This window comes from Diospyros lotus, chromosome 1 (genome assembly GCF_014633365.1).
Source record: "Diospyros lotus cultivar Yz01 chromosome 1, ASM1463336v1, whole genome shotgun sequence".
NCBI lineage: Eukaryota > Viridiplantae > Streptophyta > Magnoliopsida > Ericales > Ebenaceae > Diospyros > Diospyros lotus.
In genome coordinates, this window is record NC_068338.1 from 25,194,880 (window position 1) to 25,219,305 (window position 24,426).

The following is a 24,426-nucleotide window of genomic DNA, read 5'->3' on the forward strand; positions in this document are numbered from 1 at the left end:
GGAATGTAAATTTCATATTTTAATTTTGATTCAACCCAATATTAATTGGGTACAAAATAAAATTAGAATTAGAAGATAAACAAAAGATCAAAACTGAACTAACCTAACTAAGCGAGTTGGTTGGAATCAATTTTGAGATCTAGCAGATGCATAGGAACCCATAAGTTTTATACAAAGCTAAAGTAAAGTGATCAAATTTCTTAATCAAAACAAAAATAACGGATCTAAAGATGAATTCGCTACAACCACTCTCTTCTCTCTCGTCTCTGTTTCGAACTAGTGCCAGTGCGTGTGGAAGACGGGAGCATATATTTCTAGATATTTATAGGACTACAGAGAGAGAGAGAGAGAGAGAGAGAGAGAGAGAATGGAGGGAAGGAGAGTGGTAGTCTCTGCTCTGCAATTCGCTTGCACCGACGACGTCACCGCCAATCTTGAAACTGCTGAGAGGTCGTCTTCTTCTTCTCCGCCTTCCTCTTCCTCTCTACAGCACAGATTGCTCCTGTAAATTTCAGTTCATATAACTCAGAAAAAGCTGCTTCATCTCGCTTTTCTTTACAATTAACTTCTTCTCCGGTTAAGTTTACAGTTTTCTCATATTCAGTAAAACGATCAGCTGTATCATCATCGATTGCAAACTCCGAGCCACTGTACAGCACATTATTGATCTTTGACACAGTTTGTGTTGAATTTCGTTTCGAGCTAATTTTCATGATCTAGAGATTTATGTGATCTTTTTTCTTGATTCATAGTTTGTGCTTTTTAGTCACCTGGAAGTAGCTTGGACTAACTATCATGCTTCGTTGTGTTCAAAACCTGAAGTAGGTAAAATTTCTTAATCTAAAGAAAACATACAGAAACCAGAAAATAAGAAAACCATGGTCAGAGTCTGAAGACTCTTTCTGTAACGAACAGAAGAATTAATCTCTCTACACTGAAAATTGAATCAACCAAACACATATTTATAGAGGCTCAGCAAGTCCTGTCTAACATACACAGAATAATTAAATAAATAAGACAGATAAATAACCAAAACCAAGATCTCTAATACTTAACATCTATATGAGATTTCTCATCTATATGGACTTTGAATATTATCTTCATATTCTCATGTTATTTGTTATTTACAAAAGAAAAAAAATCAGCCTAATAAGCCTAACACTTACATGCTTCTAGGTTAACTTCAAGAAGAATTTTTCAGAAAAGTTATCATATTTTTATTATTTTTAGTACTTCTGAAGCTTATTTTTCAACAATAACGTGCAATTATTTTAACAAATTTGTTTATTTATTACCTAATACTAGTATTATACTGATTATGGAACACAACTTTTGATGTTTTATGCTGTCATTTTTAGCTTTTCCTCAAATTTGTAGATGTGTTTGGCCCTCGGGATTGGATATGTGGGCTCAAGTCTTTTTTGCCCTTACTCCTCTTGCATTGTGTTTTAATTGCCATATTTCAAAGAAAAGAACCAAAAAACATAAATAAATAACAAGGTTCCTCCATCTAACTGGTATTTTTATTTGAGACTTTGGAATCATGTTTAACTTCATGTACAAGTCTAATGGCTCGTGCACCCAATTCTGAATTTCTCCTTTCCATTTATTTATATTCATTGTTTGGGTGGTGATCTTTATGATTATTTAACTCTTCATTAGTTTATTTTTGCATCTTATAGATTTAAGGCATGATATGCATCTAACTATGAAATATAGTTTGTTCATGCCTTGTTTATTATTGTGGTATTCTATCTGATAATCCCAAATGATCTCTTGACTCTCTTTGCACTAGGCTAGTTAGAGCCGCCCATGGGAAAGGAGCAAATGTCATTCTTATTCAGGTGAGATCAATAGCTCTCTTGAAATTATTGAACTTTCTTGCTGTTATTCTAGAAACTTTCTTCATCACTTAAAATTTTTGTGCTGATTTTATCTGTACTCTATTATGATGCCTTAAGATTATTTTCTAGCTGAAGCTCTGCTATAGTTGATAATGATTTTTGACCCTCTCGGGAGGCTTGATATACACTGTTCTAGCATCTTCAATCAACTTAAACTTTTGGACAAGTGGTAGCTTAACATGGTTAAGCTTTTTGATTGATTATTGAATTGATAAACAGATTTGAGATTTGTTCCAGGCTTCCTTGTGAGTTTTTGTGTGATTGTGTCCTTGGTTCTCCTTCACATACAAAGACATACAATGATTAAAAAAAAGAAAGGTTAAGGAAAAAAAAGGAACGAACAATAAATAAATAATTTTTCTCAATGTATTGTACTGTTTCATAAGGGAAGAGATGAAAGATAGAGGTCAAACAGCACCTTAGGTGGTTTCCTTTCAGTTTTTTTCTTTTATTACCTTGGCTTGGCTCCTTAATCTTAAAAATGGTGAGAATAGTAATATCTAGACAATAAACAATTCTCAATAAATAAAAAAATGGAATAATGGAGGTCAAAGTTAGAAGGACCAACTACAAGAGAGGGCACATATCATGAAGAAAACAAGTTGTTATATTTATGATGCTTGAGCCAACCTTTCTCTATTGTATTTCCATTTGACCTTGTACTAGCAGAGGACTACCATAACTTTCTCTGACTCTGTCATTTAGAGATGTAAATGTCTCCAATGGGTTTCAATTAACCCCATTTAAAATTAAAACAAGTAGAAAAAATTCATGATTGGAGGATATAGGCTTTAATACTTGTTTGGAAATTTATTATAACAAGGATGTAAATGGGGTTAATTGGGGATCCATTTCATCCCTGCTGTCATCTGGAAGTAGAGTACAGCGAATTACCTGATACCAAGTTCTGTTGCCTATAAATACTGGCTGAAAGTGGCTATTATGACCTATAGTTTTGCCCAAACAATCATCTGATCTCTAGTTTTTTTTTGTAAGTACATCTGATCTCTAGTTACAATTGACACCGGGTGATATGATAACAGCGGTCTCAATTATTTAGTTGAAATTTTTGAAAAAGATTTTTGGCTCAACATATATTATAATGTGTCCACTAAGCCTCCTTTAGCATTGGTGTTTTTCTTTTGGAAAGAAATGTTTACAGAATTTAATGGAGAATTTTGAAATTATAGATACTAGTGTCACAATGCACAATTACTTTACCAAAATTTTGTTGCTATGGAGACTAAGAAATCTCTCTCTTTCTCTCTCTCTCTAATATATTTTCTGCATGATATTACTGATTGCTTATTTCTTTCTTTAATTAATGGAAAAGCTACTTTGATTATGCTTGTACTGATTGCTTGTTTCTTTCTTTAGTTAATGGAAAAGCTACTCTGGTTATGCTTTTACTGATTGCTTGTTTCATTTTTTAACTAATGGAAAGGCTACTCTGGTTCTAACTTCTTTAACCTGGTGATTGAGTCTTAATATTGTTTATATGTCCTTGTGGGTGTATGGAGGAACTATTCGAAGGCTATTACTTTTGTCAAGCACAAAGGGAGGATTTTTTTAACCGCGCTAAGCCTTATAAGGGGCATCCGACAATATTAAGGTAAACATCTTTGGTTTTGAGTGATTGTATGCTTTTTTCTGCCAATGGACCTGTAAGCCATATGCTATTGAGCCGCTGGATCAACTGCAGGTATTCTTATTCTTTGAAATACAGAAGTGATTTTGAAGTTAGATGTTTCTTGGGAGACCTACAGCCTCACAGCAGACCAACACTCTTTCACAATTCACAAAAATGTTTCTCATACCCAATATTTCTCAAACCTAAGGGCAAAGTGCCAAAGCTCAGACCATTGCAATTAAGCAATTAGGAAATTGGTTCAATACTACCCAAGGAAGAGACCACCAACAAATGTATGGGAAATGTGCCTCTCAGTATGCAGAAACAAGGAATCTACACACCAGTGAAAATGACCCCCCTCCCCAACCCTTATAAAGGTGAACCCATTGCATGAGGCTCTTGGATTGAAGGCTCTGGGGAAGGTCAAATGTCACTAGCCTTACCCTTGCTTTGCAAAGAAGTTTTTTCCTGACTAGAACCTATGACCTTTAGGTCACAATGCCAACTACCAAGGGTCACCTTCTCCCCAACCCCTTTAAAAGAAAAAAAAAAGTTCAATTAGCACATCACTCTCAATGAACTTAGAGAAGTGTCTCTAGTAAGCGCTCACCCTGAAAATAATGACATTAAAATAACCCACATGCAGGGATAGTTGCAAAGAGCCTTAAATAGGACAGCTTTTCCCACTACTCCAGCCTCTTTGCGTAGTGCTAGGAGGACAGTATACAAAGGCCCAAATGAACCCTTCCCAAAACTCTGCAGCCAACAAGAGACCAAAATAGCACAACTTAGATGCTTGATCTTTTGTTTACATGGGGTCTGGGTTGCTTGAATGGGAGGTAGATTGTGTTAGGCCTCCAGTGCTGCGGACCTACCAAAGGCGCTACAAGAATCAAAGGAAGGAGGGTGACATAACTGGATGGCGTAACAGTCAGCATGTGTGCCAAGGGTAGAGTGGGAACTTGGTTGGTTTGTGTAACAAACCAGCATGTGCATAATCAAATACGGTTATGGAGGGGGGATAACAATCTATAAATAGGGATTAGAAGAGAGAGAAAGGGGTGGAGAATACTGAGTAGAATTGCAGGAGAGATCTGGGCCTCTCGAATGCCCATTCTTGTTCTTTGTTTACATTTTTTTTCTTGTATTTTGGAGTTGAAATATCAGCAGTGACTATTCTAATTCATTGGAATCCTATCTACTGTCTTGAATCACATCAATTTTGGTATTAGAGCATCATTGATCCTAATGGTGAACCTGACTGACCGAGTGGGTGAATTGGAAGGGAGGATGGAAGGCATGCAAAGGGGTGTTGATGCCATGAGAGGAGAGGTTCAATCGGTGGAGAAGAGTGTAGCGAGCTTGCTGGAATAGTTTGTTTGGATGAGAACGAGATGGGAAAAGCAGGAGAGGGAGGGGAAGAACAAGGAGAAGCTGGGAGGCCAGCCTCCGGAATTCACTCAAGATTCGGAAGTGACATAGGAAATCAGGGTGCGACGAGTGGAAGCAGGGGGTTCCGAGGGGGGTTGGTGTTCGAAGATCCGAGGCCGAAGGTTGGTGATGCCCCTTTTCGAAGGCGAAGACCTCGACGGTTGGATATTCTGAGCCGATAGATACTTTGCTGTGAATGGGCTGAATAAAGAAGAGAAGATGGACATGACAGCGTTGTGTTTGGAGGGTGTTGCACTCTCGTGGTTTCAATGGGAGGAGAAGCGGCGAAGGGTTGGGAGGTGGGAGGACTTCAAGTTCCTGATAAGGAACCGCTTCCTATCCACCCAAGAAGGCTCAATCGAAGAGCATTTTCTCGCCCTCCGGCAGAAAGGAATTGTCAAGGAGTACCGCCAATACTTCGAGGCATTGACATCGCCCCTTGAAAACCTGCCGGAAGCCATGCTAGAGGGGCATTTCATCAATGGACTGCAACCTAAAATCAAGGCCGAGTTGAGGGTGTTGAGGCCGAGGGGCTTAGAGCAAATGATGAACTTAACCCAATGCATAGAAGAGCGGAATCGGATGATCCGAGGTGGTGCGGGTGGTTCAGGGTCGAACAAGGGACATGCCATGCTGAACCCAGCTCAAACTTATCAGTGAGAGGGAATTCTACCACCCTCCCAGCACCCCAAAAACAAACGACAGTCAGTCCTATTTCCTATCGACCACAAGCCATGGGGAGAGGGAACAACCCACCCTTCAAGCGGCTTAGCGAGGCTGGGTGGAAGGCAAAAAGAGATAAGGGCCTATGCTTCAGGTGCGATGAGAAGTATACCATAGGCCATAAGTGCTAAAACAAGGAGCTGCAAGTGCTTATGATATACGATGAAGAGGTAGAAGATGAGGTAGATGGGGGAGAAACGTTGGAAGAAATCACAAGAGAGCTTGGGCAAAGTGGGGAGGTCATTGAGCTCTCCATGATTTCGGTAGTTGGATTAACCACACCACAAACTATGAATCTTAAAGGAGATATAGAGGGCCAGCTGGTGGTGGTGCTCATCGACAGAGGAGCCACCCACAACTTCATTGCAACAGATTTGGTGTAGCTGTTGGGCCTGCAGAGGACGGAAACAACGGGGTATGGGGTGATCATGGGGATCGGGGTGGTCGTACAAGGGGCGGGAATTTGCAAGGGGGTGAAGCTGACCCTCCAAAATTTACAAATTGTGGAAGATTTTCTACCCCTGGAGTTGGGTGGTTTTGATGTAATCCTTGGGATGAAGTGGCTGGCAACAGTGGGGAAGATGAGAGTGGATTGGAAGGCTTTAACTATGAAGTTTCAAGTTGGGGGATTGGCCGTGACCTTGCAAGGAGATCCCAGCTTGAGCAAAAGCTTCGTATCCTTGAAGGCTATGATGAAGGCCTTCAAGGAGAATGGAGAAGGAATACTGCTTGAACTAGGAATGATGGCAGTTGAATTCAATGAAAGTCAGGTAGAGGTTCCGTCGTTCCTAAAAGAGGTGTTAGTTGAGTTTGAGGAGGTGTTCACAACACTGGAGGGGCTGCCTCCTTCCAGAAAAAAAAGATCATGCAATCAACCTACTTCCAGGCACGGTACCGGTTAGTGTGCGGCCCTATCGTTACCCTTACCTACAGAAAAACGAGATCGAGAAGATGGTAGGAGAGATGCTAGTTGTGGGGATTATACAACCTAGTTCCAACCCTTTTTCTAGTCCGATCTTGCTTGTTAAGAAGAAGGATGGAGGGTGGCGTTTTTGTGTGGACTATAGGGTTTTGAATAAGGTGACCGTGCCCGACAAGTTTCCAATTCCAGTGATCGAGGAGCTATTGGATGAGCTTCATGGGGCCATGGTTTTTTCCAAATTCGATCTTAAATTTGGGTATCATCAAATTCGCGTTAAGGCTGAGGATATTCCGAAAATCGCCTTCAGGACACATGAAGGCCATTACGAGTTCCTCGTCATGCCTTTCGGATTGACGAATGCACCAGCCATGTTTCAGTCACTGATGAACGACATTTTCAGGGAGCAATTGAGGCGTTTTGTGTTAGTATTTTTTGATGACATATTAGTTTTCAACAGGGATTTTGAACAGTATACACAACATTTATGTTGTGTGCTAGCAGCTAACCAACTATTTGCAAATAGGAAGAAGTGCTTGTTTGGACAGCTGGAAATTGAATATTTGGGCCACATCATATCACAGCAAGGGGTTTCAGCTGATTGTAGCAAGGTACAAGCTATGATAGATTGGCGCACTCCTACCACGTTGAAGGAATTGGGAGGTTTTCTTGGGCTCATGGGATATTATAGGCGATTTGTTAAGGATTATGGCAGGTTGGCATGGCCTCTCACAGAGCGACTACGAAAGAACAATTTTTTTTTTTTGGGATGAGGTAGCCGAGCAAGCTTTTCAACGGCTCAAGGCTGCCATGGTGACGCTACCTGTTTTAGCTTTGTCGAATTTTGGCAAGCCATTTGTGGTTGAAACGGATGCATTAGGACAAGGTATGGGGGCAGTTTTAATGCAAGATCATAGACCTATTGCTTATTTCAGTCATGCCTTTAATCAGTTAGGAAGGAGGAAATCAGTTTATGAGCGAGAATTGATGGCTATTGTGTTTGCGGTGCAAAAGTGGAGGCATTACTTGTTGGGAAAGAAGTTTGTGGTCTGGACCGACCAAAAGAGCCTCAAATTTCTGATGGAGCAAAGGTTGGTGAGTCCAGAATATCAGAAGTGGATGGTTAAGTTAATGGGATTTTAATTCGAAATACAATATCGCCCCAGTTTGGAAAATAAGGCAGCAGATGGCTTGTCCCGCATTAGTCACTTTGCTGCCTACTAGCCTTAACAGTCCCTAAGGTGCTCCAGCTTGATCAATTGGCTCGGGAAGTAAAAGAAAATGAGTGGCTGCAAGGTGTTGTCAAGGATCTCCAGCTTGATCCTACCTCCAAACCCAATTTCCAATTGGTGGACAGCCACCTCCTCTACAAGGGTAGGTTGTACCTACCAAAGGGCTCTTCTCTCATTTCTTTGCTATTACATGAGGGACATGATGGGAATGTGGGAGGACACTCAGGATTTTTGAAAACCTACAAGAGGATTGCAGCTAATGTATATTGGCCGGGAATGAAGCGAGACATCCACCGATATGTGAGTAATTGTGTCGTTTGCCAGCAAAACAAAATGCTGGCCTTAAAGTCCGGAGGGCTCTTGCAGCCCCTTCCTATCCCCAATCAAATTTGGGATGACATTGCTATGGACTTCATTGAAGACTTACCAAGGTCAGGCAAAATGGATTCTAATTTGGTGGTGGAGGATAAACTTAGTAAGTATGGGCATTTTATTGGGCTTAAGCATCCTTTTATAGCAGGAGAGGTGGCATGGATTTTCATCAAGGAAGTTGTGAGGCTTCATGGTTTATCACGATTCATTGTATCCGATAGGGACAAGATTTTCATGAGCAGATTTTGGGAGGAATTGTTTCGCCTCCAAGGCACTAAGCTCCACCGCAGCACAGCTTACCATCCACAAACGGATGGTCAAACGGAGGTGCTTAATAGGACCTTGGAAACATACCTTTGCTGTTTTGCTTCCTCTAAACCTAAAGCTTGGTACATGTGGCTACCTTGGGCTGAAGTATGGTACAACACTTCATACCACATAGCCTCGAGAATGACACCATTCCAGGCAGTGTATGGGCGAGAACCACCAGCAATATTGAGGGTTGAAAGGGGATCCACCCCTGTTTTGGTGGTTGAGCAACAATTGGTCGAAAGAGATCACATTTTGGAGGAACTTAAGGCACAGCTACTATGAGCCCAAGCGGTAATGAAGAAGGGGGTAGATATGAAAGGGAGAGCAGTGAAGTATAAGGTAGGGGACTTAGTTTACTTGAAACTAAGACCCTATCGTAGAAAAACATTGGCTGGTCGTTCAAATGAGAAATTGGCTCCTAGATTCTATGGTCCATTTATAATTGAAAAAGAAATAGGGCCTATAGCCTACAAGTTAAAGCTGCCGTCACACTGCAACATTCACCCCGTCTTCCATTTGTCCCAGTTACATGAAGCCAAGGGCGCATTGCAAGCCACTGTGGAGATTCCCAGTCAGCTAAGTGCAGATTTGGAGATGTTGGTCAAACCGGAGGCGGTGCTGGGGGTCCGGCCAGGAACAAGAAGTAATTTACGTGGATTGGATGTTCTAGTTCAATAGAAGGGGTTACCGCCTTTGGAAGCTACTTGGGAGCCCTATAGCTTAATTCAACAACAATTTCCCACTTTCCACCTTGAGGACAAGGTGAAAGTTGGGGAGGGGAGTAATGTTAGGCCTCTGGTGCTGCGGACCTACCAAAGGCGCTATAAGAATCAAAGGAAGGAGGGTGACACAGCTGGATGGCGTATCAACCAGCATGTGCGCCAAGGGTAGAGTGGGAACTTGGTTGGTTTGTGTAACAAACCAGCATGTGCATAACCAAATACGGTTATGGAGGGGGGATAACAACCTATAAATAGGGATTAGAAGAGAGAGAAAGGGGTGGAGAATACCGAGTAGAATTGCAGGAGAGATTTAGGCCTCTCGAATGCCCATTCTTGTTATTTGTTTACATTTTTTTTCTTGTATTTTGGAGTTGACATACCAGCAGTGACTATCCTAATTCATTGGAATCCTATCTACTGTATTGAATCACATCAGATTGTTGGTCGGATATCAGTCCTTTTTGTGTGGAGTGGTTTCTTGGGCGCAAGGGAAACATTCTTCCTTCTTTTCATACCTTTTGGTTTTAGGAAAATTCTCCATTTTGTCTTTCTTCTCTTCTTTATTTACTTTCTAGATAATTTTTATTTGCATGTATAGTGAGGTTTTTTTTTTTTTTAATCTCCCTTCGGCTTTTCAAGGTTCTTCCATCTGGCCATTTCTTTATTTACTTTCTAGATAATTTTTATTTGCATGTATAGTGAGGTTTTTTTTTTTTTTAATCTCCCTTAGGCTTTTCAAGGTTCTTCCATCTGGCCATTTCTTTTATTGTACTTTACTTATCAAAAACAGAAAAAAATAAGGAGAAATAAAGCAAAATAGCATATTAGTGAAGCTGTGACTACGGATATCACATAAAACAAAAGAAAGCATCTCTCCTTTCTTCTGCTTCTGCATGTTAATCCAATTGAACTTTTATGATACGGCTATGTACATGCTCTACAGGATGCAAAAACTTGCTAAAGAGTTGGGGGTAGTTATTCCAGTTAGCTTCTTTGAAGAGGCAAACAATGCTCATTACAATTCAATTGCAATGATGGACGCTGATGGCACCGATCTTGGGCTCTATAGAAAATCCCATATTCCAGATGCACCAGGTAACATGGATCTGGGCAACCACCCTTTTTTGACTCTGCTATATTTTATTTGATTATGATAATTAGTTCTTCTCTTCAGGCTACCAGGAGAAGTTTTACTTCAATCCAGGAGACACAGGCTTTAAGGTAATTGCTTAATGTTTCATTGTTAAATGGACTTGGGGTGTGAGTAGGTGTAGATGTGTGGCTAGGCACTAGACCTCCTTAAATCTCAATCTTAAAATGTTATAATGCGTATCCAAAAGTTGGTATGTTAGCAGACACATGAATATTTTGGTATGATGTATACTATACCATAATTTAACAGTAGATGATATTATTATTTAGGATGTGCTTGGAATTAAATAAAATTATGGGAAGTAGAGTGGGCATGAATCCTGAGGGAGAATATAAGCATCCATGTAAATTGGTTTTTCAACATTCAAATTGGCTATCTTAATGGAATTTGTATTTACCATTCCGCTATTGATTAAACAGGTTTTCCCAACAAAATTTGCAAAAATTGGAGTTGGTAAGAATTTTTCCTTTATTGGTTTCTTATATTTGACTTTCCATTTATTTAATATTCTGTACATGATGGCAACTTTATTCTGATTAACTTACATTTAGTTAACTATATTCAGAGCATGTTTTACAGAAATCACCAACGTCAATTTATTTGTAATTGAATTCTAGACAAACACCACATAGGGGATTAAGGCTTGTGATTGTTGTTGTTGTTGTGAGGTTTCAGCTCTGCAGTAATATGTTAATAACAAACATGAAAAGCAGAAAGGTGATAAAGATCTCTTATCAAACTACACATATTATTTGTCAGCAATTTGCTGGGATCAGTGGTTTCCAGAGGCAGCCCGAGCTATGGTTCTTCAGGGTGCAGAAATATTACTTTATCCTACTGCTATTGGTTCTGAACCTCGAGATGCTGAACTTGATTCTTGTGATCACTGGAGGCGTGTAATGCAAGGGCATGCTGGGGCCAATGTGGTAATTTTCATAATCTAGCAAGAATGTGTAGTGAATTTTAACAAGGCTTAGTGTATGTGCTCTGATCCTGATGCCATGTACTCTATCTAAGAGTTGATCATAAAACTGCTTTCTTTTAAAGCCTGCATCCTCAGAATGCTTGTCATCTGTTCCTTCCGGCCCAACAGGGTTGATCATAATGGGTGCAATGGCGGCGAAGAGTCGCAATCCGGTGATCTGTGCGGCGGAGGGTGGCTGGCACCTGCAAGCACTCCGACGCTTAAATTAATAAGGATTCAAAATGTTAGAGTGTAGGTGAGGCTTGAAAAAACCATACCTTGGCTTGTGATTAGACTGGTTCATATAGAGATGAATGTACCTTGCTTATCGTCGACCGTTGTGGGATGATAAAGGGTTGGGATACACGGTATTGATGGGGATCATCCTCCAAGATCTTGAATTTGATGAAGATTAAGAGCTGATGAGGATCGGTGCACGAGTTGTTCGAGGTTGATGGAATTGTTACTGGTGCAAGAATCTTGGATTAGATGGAAAGATTATTTGAGTTTCTTGGGCTAAGATCTGGTATGGGGTTTGGACTAAGTGCCAAGCTGTGGGCCCACGACCCAATGGATTAGTACAGTCCATAGCCCCCCAGGTCGAATGTTCCTAGGGGCGAGCATCTGAGCTCGGAATGCAGTCGAGGTGTTAACAATGCTTTAGTTTGCCTTGACATAGCACCGGGCTTGCTGAAACCGATCTTACTAGGGCCGAGCTTGAGGGCCAGACTCAGCAGTTCTGGGGGGTGTTTTTTGAGGTACTGACAAATAGCGCATGGGTCTCGAAATTCGAAGCATTTGTTTCGAAAGATGTGACTTCGTGGGTGGACAGGGAGCTGTCTTGCCTTTTTAACCCAAGGTGTTTCATGTGCGTCAGGAGGTGTCATAATGGCGCAATCTCTACGGGTGATTGGCAACATTTGATCTCTGTCCATTGGATGCATTGTGCAATATCTATACAAGGACACCTCTAGGTGGTTTTTTCACTTCTCCCTTTTGCGTTTGTTTCTGATTTTTGAACCCTAGTTCTCTGAGAGGTTTTGTGTTCTTCTTGCTTTCGATCATTCGTGTGCTTTTGGCTAGGGTCAAATTGCCCTTTCACTCTTCTTCTACAGATTTGGCTCGCTTCCACAGGTAACTTCACGAAATTGATTCTTTTGATTATCTTCTCTTCGCTCTTTTTTCTATTTTCTATTGGTGCATAGAGTGTTAGGGCGAGTTTGGGGAGCGAATCTGGCGAAGGGAGTGATTTTGTGATATTCGTGGGTGAGCTCCTGGTAAGTGATCAGGTGCCTGACCGTCGGGCTTTGCTGGTTAAGCTTAGGGGAGTGATTCAATGTGTAGATTAGGGTAGTTGAAACATAGATCGGAGTAGGAACGGGGTACAACTTCTAATAGCTCTATTTTCTCTAGTTCCCCTGGAGATAGTGTAAGTGTTTTATTCATGGCTGGGTCACCTTCAACCCTGCTTTTTGGCGCAAATAGTGATTATAGCTGGGTGAGTAAGGAAGTGTCCAAGGTCGCCTTAGTATACAACTCCCCAAACAACGTTGTCGTGTTGAGGTTGCGGATCCTCTTGTTAGCGGTTGAAGACGAGGATTTGTTTGAGTGTCGACCTTATAGGGAAGAGGAGCGGGTCTTCATGGCCGCAGAGTTGGGGTCGATTTTTATGTACTAAACATTTTTTACACGTCTTCGTCTTCGACTCTCGTTCACCAAGTTCTAGTGCTCAGTGTTGGAGATGTTGAATGTCGCCCTGACCCAGCTGTACCCAAACAACTAGGCCTTCGCAAGGGCCTTTAAAGTGTTGTCAAGCTTTTTAGGTCGGGAAGTGAGCACGGGGGTCTTCTTTTCTTTCTTCTAGTTGAAAGGGCGTTAATAAGGGTAGCTGGGTCTCTCTGAATGAGCTATCGAGAAGGAAGTTGCTGAAGGCCTTTGACAGCTCCTATAAGAATTTCAAGGCCGATTACTTCAAAGTGGTCTCCTGGCAGGACGTGCTTGCTTTCTTCTTGGACGAGAACGCGGCCACCAAATTCCCTTTATGCTGGAGCAAAGAGCTGAGCTCCATCACAGGGGTGGAATACCAGAGGTTAAGCTTGGAGGACTAGCGGATGGTGGATCTCCTCGAGGAATGCCCGGTATTAGAGAGTTCGACCCTTGTCAACTATGGGAATGATCGAGAGGGTCTGACCACCTATATGGGTTGGTTTTTGCCCTGCCTTTCTTTTCCGGCCATTTTTTGTTGTTGCTTACCCTATTTGTCTTCTGTTTTAGGCGAGATGGCCCCCCAAGATGATTATCGAGGAGGTGAGGAGGCATTTTGAGAGAAAAAAAGCCAAGGCGACAAAGATTAGTTTGATCTCAGCTAGTAGGACTGTCGAGGAGGCCCTTATCTCTAGAGTTGCCGAGAAGGCTCCTGCTATTGCTCCCTTTGCCCTAGCAAAAGGCCCTGTGCCAATTTCCTGACTTGCCTCCAAAGTTGCCAAGGCCAAGGCCTCTGCCTCTTCTCGAACCGAAGAGCCAGCTAATGTCGAGGAGGGCTAGTTGGTACGGAAGAAGAGAAGGGTTGCCTAGGAGGCGGAAGCTCAGGGTTTAGTTGACGGGCAACACCTAAGGAGCTTGTGGAACAAACAATTTCACCCTAAGGCATTCATTGAAGAGCACCTATCCGATCCCACCGATTGCCAAAAAATGTTGGACTTAGGGCAGCCTAGGCTTTATCGTTGGGCCGAGCTGCAAGCCCTTCGATTAGCGAGTGCTTGCCCATCTTTGTAGGTGGAGTGCCAGGCCTAACGACAGAGTGTTGAGCGGGCACATAAAGAAGAGGTTGAGTGAATAAGGGGGGAACTGGAGGCGGACAAGAGTCGGTTGCAGACGCGGGTTGAGGAGGCGGAGTCGACGATTATGAAGGTGGGTTGGGTTTGTGAGAAGCTCATGACCCAGAAGAAAACCTTGGAGGAGGAGCGAGGCCGACAGAGGACTGAGCTGAAGCTGGTGGAGGAGATGGAGGGGAAGCTGAAGTTCGAGTTGGCAACCTCTCTTTTCGAGGCTAACCAAACGAAGCTCGAGGTCGACAAAGCACGGTTTGAGATTGAGGGCTTGTTGGACGAGGCCACCGACCAATTTGTGGTTGGGTATGAGAAAGCCTTGTCCCATGCCTAACTGCTTCTTCCTGGGGTCGACTTCTCTACCCTCGACCTTTTCAAGGAGATCGTGGATGGTCGACTTGTGGACCTAGCTACTGCTGACCAAGTTGGCCCACCCGAGCCTTCGGCGAGGGTAGTAGAGGTTGTGAAGAATTGGGTTGAGGGGGTTGCTAGTCAGTTGACGGACCCTACTGTTGTCAACCTTATCTTGGAGACAGCTGCAGCCACTAGGTTTGCTCCTGGGCCATCTGAGCCGTAGTCTTCTTGTAATCCTTTTTTCGCTTTTTGTAATGTGTACCCCAATTTATAATAAAACGAAAAATTTTTCTTACCTGTATTGTTTGGTGTTAATTTGTCCAATGCTCTAGATTTTGTTGGTATTGTTTTGTACGACTCGTTTTTTATTTCTAATACGAAGTCTGGCGTGCGTTAGCTTTTGTATCGAGTCTTTGTATGGCGTGTAGCCGAGTTTGAGATTTTGCAGGATGAGGCCACAAACCAATTTCTGGTGCGTCTTTGACGACTCTATTTTGGATATCGATTTCGTGGTATGTTTTGCTTCTTGTTTCACTTCAAACACTAGGTTGGGCGAGTGCTTTTGGTTTGAAGGGATTTGAGGAGGCTAGGATGACTCGAGGTCTGCCCGTTGGGACTGACCCGGGTGCAGGTGGGCGGACTGATCAAGCCTAGTTGGGCAAGACACGGCTTGGTGAGAAGGTTGGGATGACCCAAGGTCCACCCATCGAGATTGACCTGGGAGCAAGTAGGCGGACTGACTGACCCTAGGTTAGGCAGGGCACGACTTAATAGTGCGACATGCAAAAGAACTGAGCATTTGAATTGAACATATGATTTTATTGATAAGAGGACCTCGGTGTAGAATTGTTAATATGTGATGTAACAAAACTAAAGAAACAACGACATAATCAAAGAAAATAATAGATTGAATCTAAGTAAGAAACACACAAAATCAAACTTTTAACTTATATCAGTAAATAAATTAACACAAGTACTCTATGAACCATAAACGATTCTCGGGAATGATTATAAGAGCGTTACTTATTTGTAATACTTTCGTAGGCTAGTTGCGTTCCATAACCTTGGCAGGGGTTGCCTTGAGAGCTCGGCACGATGGTAGGCTCCGTTGTAGAGACTACGAGTGACACGATGGGGGCCTTCCTAGCTAGCACCGAGCTTTCCCTCCCCGGGTTGCTGCCTTGTGATCTCTACCTTCCTCAGGACCAGGTTTCCTTCCCAAAAACTCCGGGGCATGACTCGGGAATTGTACCTCCGAGCTGTCCTTTGCTTAGCTGCTTGTTCTCGGATATGAGTAAGGTCTCGTATTTCCTGGAGGAGATCTAAGTTGACTCTTTGCTCATCTTCATTGGTATTCTCTTGAAAGTGTTGCCTTCGGGGGCTCGATTCCCCGACTTCCACCGGGATCATTGCTTCCAACCCATAGGTGAGCCTAAAAGGGGTCTCCATCGTTGATGTCTGTGTTGTGGTGTGGTGTGGTGTGACCATAGCACCATAGGGAGCTCTTCCGGTCATGCCCCATTTGCCTGATCCAGCCATTTCTTGAGCCCAGTGAGGATAACCTAGTTAGCGGTTTCGGCTTACCCATTTATCTGGAGGTGTTCGACTGAGGTGAAGGCTTGATGAATGCTGAGCTCCTTATAGAATCCTCTGAACTTTACGTTGGTGAATTGAGTGTCGTATCTATAAATAACATTTTTCCAAACAAAATTTTTGACCTTTTCTATCGTAATTGTTGCTAGGGGCTTAGATTCGATCCACTTAGTGAAGTAATCGATGTCCACCACAATGAATTTGAGTTAGCCCGGGGCCAGGGGGAAAGGCCCTAGTAAGTCAATCCCCCACTTGTAGAATGACCAAGACACGTTGAGACAATGCAGTTCTTTTGGTGGGGAGTGGTGTGCATTTGCATATTTTTAGCACTTTTCGCATCTTCTTACGTATTCCAGACACTCTTTGCGCATAGTCAGCCAATAGTATCTAGCTCGTAGTATTTTTGCCACTAAGGAATGGCCTCCAATCTGACTTCCGTAGACCTCCTCATGAACTTCGGACATCACGTAAGTGGCCTGTCTCTCGTCCACACACTTGAGAAGTGGAATGGTAAAGTTTCTTTTGTACAGCTGATCCTCGATCATGGTATAAAGATTGGTCGTCCTTCTTAACTTTCTGGCTTCCTCTAAGCTGTTGGGTAGCACTCATTCCTTTAAGAACCGGATGATGGGGAACCCTTAGAAGCTAGGGTTTGCCTCCACGGCGTGCACTTCTTCCAAATCAACAGTTGGTGAACCTAAAGTTTCCTGTATAACCGACTGGTTGTTTTCTGGAGCCTTGGTGCTAGCAAGCTTTGAGAGCAAATATGGTCTTGAATTTTGCTCCCTTGGAACATACTCAATGTCACATGTTTTCATGTTGGCGTGACATTGGCAGCTCATTTACATTTCTCACTGTCTTCTTATTTATTTTCTTCATGTTATATTGTTATGTTTTTTTTTATTTACTTTATGTATTTGCATTGGTTGGGTTATTACAGCTATAGGGGGGGGGGAGTTTGTTAGAGATATTCCATAGGGAAGTCCAAGTTGTAGGGGGGGGGGGGGAAGTTTGTTAGAGATATTCCATAGGGAAGTCCATGTGTAAAGAGGATTGGGAAAAAGACAAAATAGTTGGTTATTAGGGGTGGGATCTGTTGTGGCAGCACCCAGGCTAGAGGTATAAATATGCTCTAGTTTCGGCTTGTAAAGGTTATGAAAATTATCAGAAGAAATTCTACCTTTCTCCTCTGTTTTCATCTCTCTCTGTTTTCTCTTCTCTCCCTCTAATTCCAATCTCTTACCTTGTTCATCTTCTCTAAATCCCCTACTACACTCTCTAATTCACACCAAATTAGAAGGTGGTTCTCATTGTCACATTGGAGTTGTGACACTCAATGTCAAAGGACTCGAAGGTTTCAGATAGGGCTCTGACCTTGTCGAGATACTTGCTGAATTGAGGATCTTTTGCTTGGAATTCACTATTAATTTGGTTAGCCATCAGCTGAGAATCGCTCCTTGCAATCAACCTAGTGGCTCCAACTTCTTTAGCTAAGACTAACCCGACAATAAGAGATTTGTACTTGGCTTGGTTGTTGCTCGCACTAAAGTTAAAGCAGAGGGATTGTTCGATCAGAAGCCTATTTGGTCCCTCCAAGATTATTCTTACCCCGCTTTCCTTGATGTTTGAAGCTCCATCCACCGATAAAATCCAAGGGTTACTATCGAAAACTTGAGTAGACGAAGATAACTCAACACATAAGTTGGACAGTACCTAAGATTTAATATGTTTGCGGGGTTGGTACTGTATATCAAATTCGGAAAGCTTCATTGACCATGCGATCATTTTGCCTGAGAGTTCGGGCTTCTGGAGCACCTGCTTGATCAGTTGATTGGTCAACACTGTGATTTGATGACTCTAGAAATAAGCTTTGAGCTTTGAGCTTTCGAGTTGCGGTAACCAAGGCTAGGGCTAATTTTTCTATTTTTTGGTATCGAATTTCGGGTCCTTGCAAAACTTTGCTGACGAAATAGATTGGTCGTTGTATTTTCCTGTCTTCCTTTACTAACATCGAGCTAAGCGCGCCTTCAGAGATGGAGAGGTAGAGTAGAAGCTCTTTTCCAGGCTCCGACCTAAGAGGATGGGAAGGGTTGTTAGGAAGTGCTTGAGTTCTTGGAAGGCGGCTTTGCATTGTTTCGTCCACCAGAACTCTGTTGGCTTCTTCAAACATTGGAAGAACGGTTGAGCCTGGTCTGCTGATTTTGAGAGAAAATGGGAGAGGGTGGCAATTCGGCCTATTAGCTGCTATACCTCATTCACATTGCTAGGGCTGTGCATCTTGAGAATGGCTTGGCACTTGTCGGGGCTGGCTTCTATCCCTCAACTAGTGAGCATGAATTTGAGGAACTTCTCAGCCTGTATGCCAAAAACACACTTTTCTGGGTTGAGTCTCATGTTGTGGCATCGGATTTGCTGGAAGATCTTGGCTAGATCCAAACAATGATCTCTGTTTTCTGACGTCTTAGCCATCATATTATCCATGTATAGCTCAATGTTCCGACTTATTTAATCAGCGAACACCTTATTCATCAGCCGTTGGTAGGTAGCTCCTGCGTTCTTCAATCCAAACGGCATGACTTTGTAGCAAAAGTTCGCGTCTTCGGTGATGAAGGCTATCTTTTCCTCGTCATTTGGGTACATTCGGATTTGGTTGCACCTTGAGTATGCGCCCATAAAGTTGAGATATTTGTACCCTGAGGCTCCGTCCACAAGTCAGTCGATGTTCAGTAAGGGTAAGAATCCTTTGGGCATGCTTTGTTTAGATTGGTGAAGTCTACACACATCCTCCATTTACTTGAGGACTTCTTTACCATCACTATGTTTAACAGCCACGTGGTATAATGCACCTCCCTTATGAGTCCGGCTTGGAGGAGCTTCGATGTCTCCTCGGCTACTGCCTATTGCCTTTCCTCTCCTAATTTCCTTTTCCTTTGCGCGACCAATCTCACGTTTGAATTTATGGCCAACTTGTGGCAGATGAAGGATGGATCAATGCCTAGCATGTCTGCGGGTGTCCAAGCGAAAAGGTCAGTGTTCTGCTGCAGCAACTTGGTCAACTGCTCATTGCGGTTATGGGAAAATGCAGTGCTAACCCTAATTATTTGCTTTGGGTAGGTCCCCAAACTCAAGGGAAGTTGCTCCTCTGTGGCTTGTGGTCGGCTATCTAGGAACTCATCTCGAGATCTAGCTTAACCATGTTTATGCTATGATGGGCAGGTCGGCTGCTGGTGGCAGTGATTTGGTTGCTATGGCTCCCCTTGCCAGGCGGGGAGTGCTAAACTCTCAAGCTATCATTGTAGCACTGTCGGACCTCTTTTTGGTCAGCGTGGATTATTTCGACCTCGGTCGTCGAAACCGAAAACTTCATTGCCAAGTGTGGTGTAGAAATGACTGCGCCCAAGGAGTTGAGGGACGGGCGGCCTAGTAAGGCGTTGTAAGGTATCTGGCAATCAATTTGACGCTGACTGTTTTGAATAGCGAAGTTGACTCGAACGTAGTTAACAGCTCCATGTAGCAATTCACATTCACCTACTCCCCTGAGAAGCTGACCAGATTTTCGTTAAATGGCTTCAAATCCTCTTTTGGTATTCCTTGCTTTTTTAAAGTTGACAAGTATATCAAGTCGATCGAGCTCCCCTGGTCCACTAGGACCTCCTTGATGACAAAGTTGGCCACAATCACTGATATCACCATGGGATTGTCTAAGTTTTGGTTGATCCCTGCATAGTCTTCATTGGTGAAAGAGATCACTGGGTGCCAATCCATTGTCCTCGGCTGATGCTCAGTGCTTATAACGGACATCATTGCCATGAGGTGGCGTCTTTTTGCTGAGCTAGAATCTCCTCTGCCCGCGAAGCCCCTAAAAATTGTGTCAATAACCCTTTGTATTTGATCCCGCTGGGGGGAAGGGGGGTGCCCTGGTTTCCTGGTCCTCTTCAGCCCTAAGTCTTCTTCGCGAGTTACGACTTCTCCTTGAACGCCAGTCATTGCGTGACTTCTACTCCGCCTCTTATAAATGTATCGGCGGAGGTGGGCTTTTCTGACCAGCTTCTCGATCTGATCTTTGAGGGCAGTACATTCTTTAGTCGTGTGGTCGAACATGCAATGATAATCATAGCGTTTGTTGGTGTCCACATTAGGGCCGAGATTAGGCTGAGCTCTCACCTCAGGAAGTGGAATGATTCGTGAGTTATAGACCTCTTGGAAGAGCAGATCTTGCCTTGTCGTTAGCGCAATCGAGGTGGCTCGGGAACCTGAGCTTACTCTCTTCATCTCCTGGCACGATCTTTGCTCTCTCGTCTTTGGCTAGAATCCCTCTTGGGGTGGAGTTGATGCTCAACAGGTGGCCCCGGCCACTGGTTCGACTGGAATTGGGCCTGTGGTTGCGAGTTATTACGCCTAGCAGCCGACACTTCTTCTACATTTATATACCCTGCTGCTTATAGTCAGAGCTTGTCAAGGTCGGCAGGAGGCTTTCGAGCCAGAGAATCGGCAAAGGGCCTAGACTTAAGCCTTGCCATGATGGCGTGTAGGGAGACACTCAGGTTCAGGTCCTTGATTTGGATAGCCTCTAGGTTAAACCGGTTCATGAATGCTCAGAGTGGCTCATTCTCCCCTTGCTTTAGATTGATTAGGCTAGCTAAGGTTTTATGGTGAGCTTAGTTGGTGGAAAAGTGTGTGAGGAAGCAGGTGGCGAGCTCAGAAAAGTTGTGAATGGAAATTGGCTCAAGAGTAAAGAACCACAGCTTGGTGGACTTCTTTAGAGTGCTTGGGAAAACATGACACATGATCGGATCGGTTCCCCCACTTAACAACATCAAAGAATTGAACATCGTTAAGTGCTCCTGGGAGTCGGTGGTTCCATCATACAGCTCCAATGTTCCAGGAAGACAGAATTCCTCTAGTAGGGGTACGAACATGATGAAGTTTGAGAAATGGTGGCTTGGAGTGTACAAGGATGCTGATGGTGGAGGAGCAGGGGTGTGGGCGGCCTGAAGCTGCTGATGATGGTTGACATTTGCGTCGTTGTCAATCCACTCATTGCGTTGGTTGCGTTGTTGGTTGCGAGTTAACTTGGCAACTTGGTCCTAAAGCTGTTGGATGGTTTGGAAGAAGGCCTCCATGGTTGTTGCATTCTCTGGCTAATGGTTGATGGTTGTGTTTGGATTTACTTGGTTTAGGGCCCTATTGTTGTGGCTTCTGGTTCTGGCCATGGGTTGTTTGTAGATGAGACTGTAGGGATTCGACGTGTGGGGTAGGTAAGTTTTATTAGGCTCCACAGTGGGCGCCAAATGTTCCTTCTGACTCAACGGGGTTGATTAGAATGGTTGCAATGGCAATAGAGAGTCACGATCCGTGCGGCGGAGGCTGGTTGGCACCTGCAAGCACTCTTACGCTCAAGTTAGTGAGAATTCAGAATGTCAGAGTGTGGGTGAGGCTTGGAAAGAATATACCTTGGCATGTGATCAGATTGGTTCATATAGAGTTGAAGGTACCTTGCGTGTCGCCAACCGTCGTGGGAAGATAGAGGGTCGAGATATACAATAGTGATAGGGATTATCCTCCAGGATCTTGGATTTGATGAATATTACGAGCTGATGAAGATCAGTGTGCTAGTTGTCCGGAGTTGATAGAATCTGTTACTAGTGTAAGAATCTTGAATTAGATGGAAAGATTATCTGAGCTGTTTGAGCTAAAATCTTGTCTAGGGCCGAGCTAGGTGCCAAGCTATAGGCCGACGGCTCAATGGATCAGTACGGTCCATCATCAAATCTGTAAACTGGTCATACTATGTGTTTAGCATAGCTGAGGAACAGCGTGGGACAAATGGATGTTTACAAGTAAAATATGCTTCCCAACTGTCAATATTGTTGTTGACCAAAACCAAGGCCTTGCTTTAACATTTCCAGCACTATAGCGTGTTTACACTAAGACGAGTAATCATTTTGCAAGTTCAGGTTCCTTTAGTTGCTTCAAACCGCATCGGGAAAGAGATAATCGAGACTGAGCATGGAAACAGTGAGATCACATTCTATGGTAACTCCTTTATTGCAGGTAGTCCACTTATTTATAGCATTTGTCAAGTTAAATGCATGTCTGCATATTGTATTTTTTTTTGTTGCGATTCCACATCAATATGGTTGAACATTTTTGCAAACAGGGCCCACTGGAGAAATTCTTGCATCTGCTGATGATAAAAATGAGGCCGCTCTCATAGCTCAACTTGATCTGGACAAGATCAAATCCAAGAGGCATAGTTGGGGAGTATTTCGAGATCGACGTCCAGATTTATACAAAGTGCTCCTTACCCTGGATGGCACCAATAGCCTACTCTGATCTTGTTTGTCTTATCCTACCGGTATCTTGGTTGTGTGCTAGTAGTTCCACTACAATCTCTCAAAGGGATCACGGTACTCGCTTTAATCGCTATTAATGGGATATGTATAAATGAAGGTGTAAATATCTTGCCTGAAGAAAGTTCCATCAAGTGCTGTGATTGGGCCATGTGTTTCACAATCATGGTACAGAGATTTGCAAATAATTTAGAATCCTGTCTGTGGAAACTTCTCTAGTGAATGATATGCCTGATTTTGTCCCATCTTCTCTAGAATTTGAAGTGATCGAACTGCAGGCAGACGGTCCTTGTTATCGGATCATGTTGCCTCTCAATATCTGAGCTGTAGTTGGTTGACTTGGTAGGTCTTGCTTATTATTGAGAAATGACCTAGGGCCCAAAAGTTCTGTCAATTTAAGGACCATAAATTTGAAAATAAATAAATTATTTTATTCTTATTTTAAAGTGATCATTTTGCCCTCTCTATAATGTATCTCTTCATTTCAAAATTTGCTGAATGCCTAACATCTTTCTCTCTCCCTCACTCTCTCCTTCTTTTGCTCTCTCAAAAATATTTATGTAAATCATTACTTTTTTTTATTATAATTAAGGTTCAATAATTATTTTTTATTTTAATATTTTTATAATGTCACAACTAATTGGGTTTGATTCATTCTCAACCTTAAATGAGATATATATATATATATATATATTTGCTTATGTCGTTGATTTAATGTTGTTTAAAAATTAAAGTTAATTACAATATATAAATAGATTAAAATATTATATTAGTTGATCTTTTAGAATGTACTATCTGACAAGATAGATTGAATGGATAAATTATGCTGTCTATTAAAAAAAAATGCTCGGACAATTTGATTAAGTAAATTTAATTGATATTTTTGCCTCCAAAATTATAAAGAAAATAATTTTTAATTGATCATTTTAAAAAAAAATTTGATTTTATTCTTTGATATCATATGAATTTTAATTTATTTATTTGATGTGTTATTATAAAAAAATAAAATGTAAATATACATTACAATTGAAAAACTCATTTTTACATTTTGACTAAGGTTTCAAAACCCTGGCTGTGGTACCCAATGGCACCATTACCCTATAAAATGTGAAGGGTTTTCATATAATAGAAAAGGTGATGTGTAATATGAAAGGTGATGTACAATAGGAAAGAGTGATGTACAACAAAAGAAAAGGTGATGCACACCTTTTACTTTATACAAAGTACCCTTTCCGTTTTATAAAGTACTGATGCCCTTGGTTACCTTTGCATTTTTTGTTAATATTATTTTTATTAATTTACATATTGAGATTTATCTCATTATTACGTGGGATTGATTGCATAAATTTTAATTTGTCATCTATAATTTTATTTTCTCTAAAACGAAATTATTAAGTAAACTATAATACAAGCATAGTACAGATTTATTAGGGGAAATCTATCATAAATGGCTGTAAATATAGCTATAGATAGAATTCGTGGTGCATTGGTGCTTTTTTTTATTGGGTGTTTAGTATAGAAAAAGTTTTTAAATTTTTGGAATTCAAAATTTTTGAGAATGCCCTTAGAAATATTTGATTATCAGGATTTATGTAATTTTATATTTGATTAGTTCTAAATATTTTTAGGAATGTTGAGTATTCTTTTATACGAATGTTACATTCTTATATTTGGTTTAAATACAATATTTTTGAAAATTCATGTTATTTTTTCAAAATTACCTTTATTTGATTTTTTGTTTAAAAATAATAAATTTCTTTTAGTATATAAAATATTGGGAGCCACAACCTTTTAAGAAGTCAAAAAATGTTATTTTTTTTTACACATTATGTATATATGTGTGTGTATATATATACATAATATATTATATATTTGTAAGAAGGAAATTATGACAAAGATAATCATGAAATGACTATAAAGTTATAAGAGGATAAGT

The 24,426-nt window shown here is 41.8% G+C and overlaps 1 protein-coding gene across 1 annotated transcript; it reads left to right on the forward strand.

Annotated features, from left to right (window-relative positions):
* Positions 1 to 256: 256 nt before the first annotated feature.
* Positions 257 to 22,787, forward strand: LOC127803589 (N-carbamoylputrescine amidase). The gene is made up of 9 exons (XM_052339954.1): positions 257 to 450; positions 1,796 to 1,844; positions 3,425 to 3,516; positions 10,189 to 10,340; positions 10,420 to 10,466; positions 10,818 to 10,851; positions 11,158 to 11,324; positions 22,095 to 22,191; positions 22,298 to 22,787. Exons 1-9 carry the CDS (start codon positions 368 to 370, stop codon positions 22,471 to 22,473), a joined length of 897 nt encoding a protein of 298 aa, XP_052195914.1. The 5' UTR covers positions 257 to 367; the 3' UTR covers positions 22,474 to 22,787.
* Positions 22,788 to 24,426: the final 1,639 nt, after the last annotated feature.

Excerpts from the sequence above, each read along its gene's own strand:
- LOC127803589 (XM_052339954.1), top strand. The coding sequence starts at position 368 with ATGGAGGGAAGGAGAGTGGTAGTCTCTGCTCTGCAATTCGCTTGCACC. Across the intron at positions 3,517-10,188 it reads GGGCATCCGACAATATTAAG|GATGCAAAAACTTGCTAAAG; the intron begins GTAAACATCTTT and ends CATGCTCTACAG. Across the intron at positions 10,852-11,157 it reads ATTTGCAAAAATTGGAGTTG|CAATTTGCTGGGATCAGTGG; the intron begins GTAAGAATTTTT and ends ATTATTTGTCAG.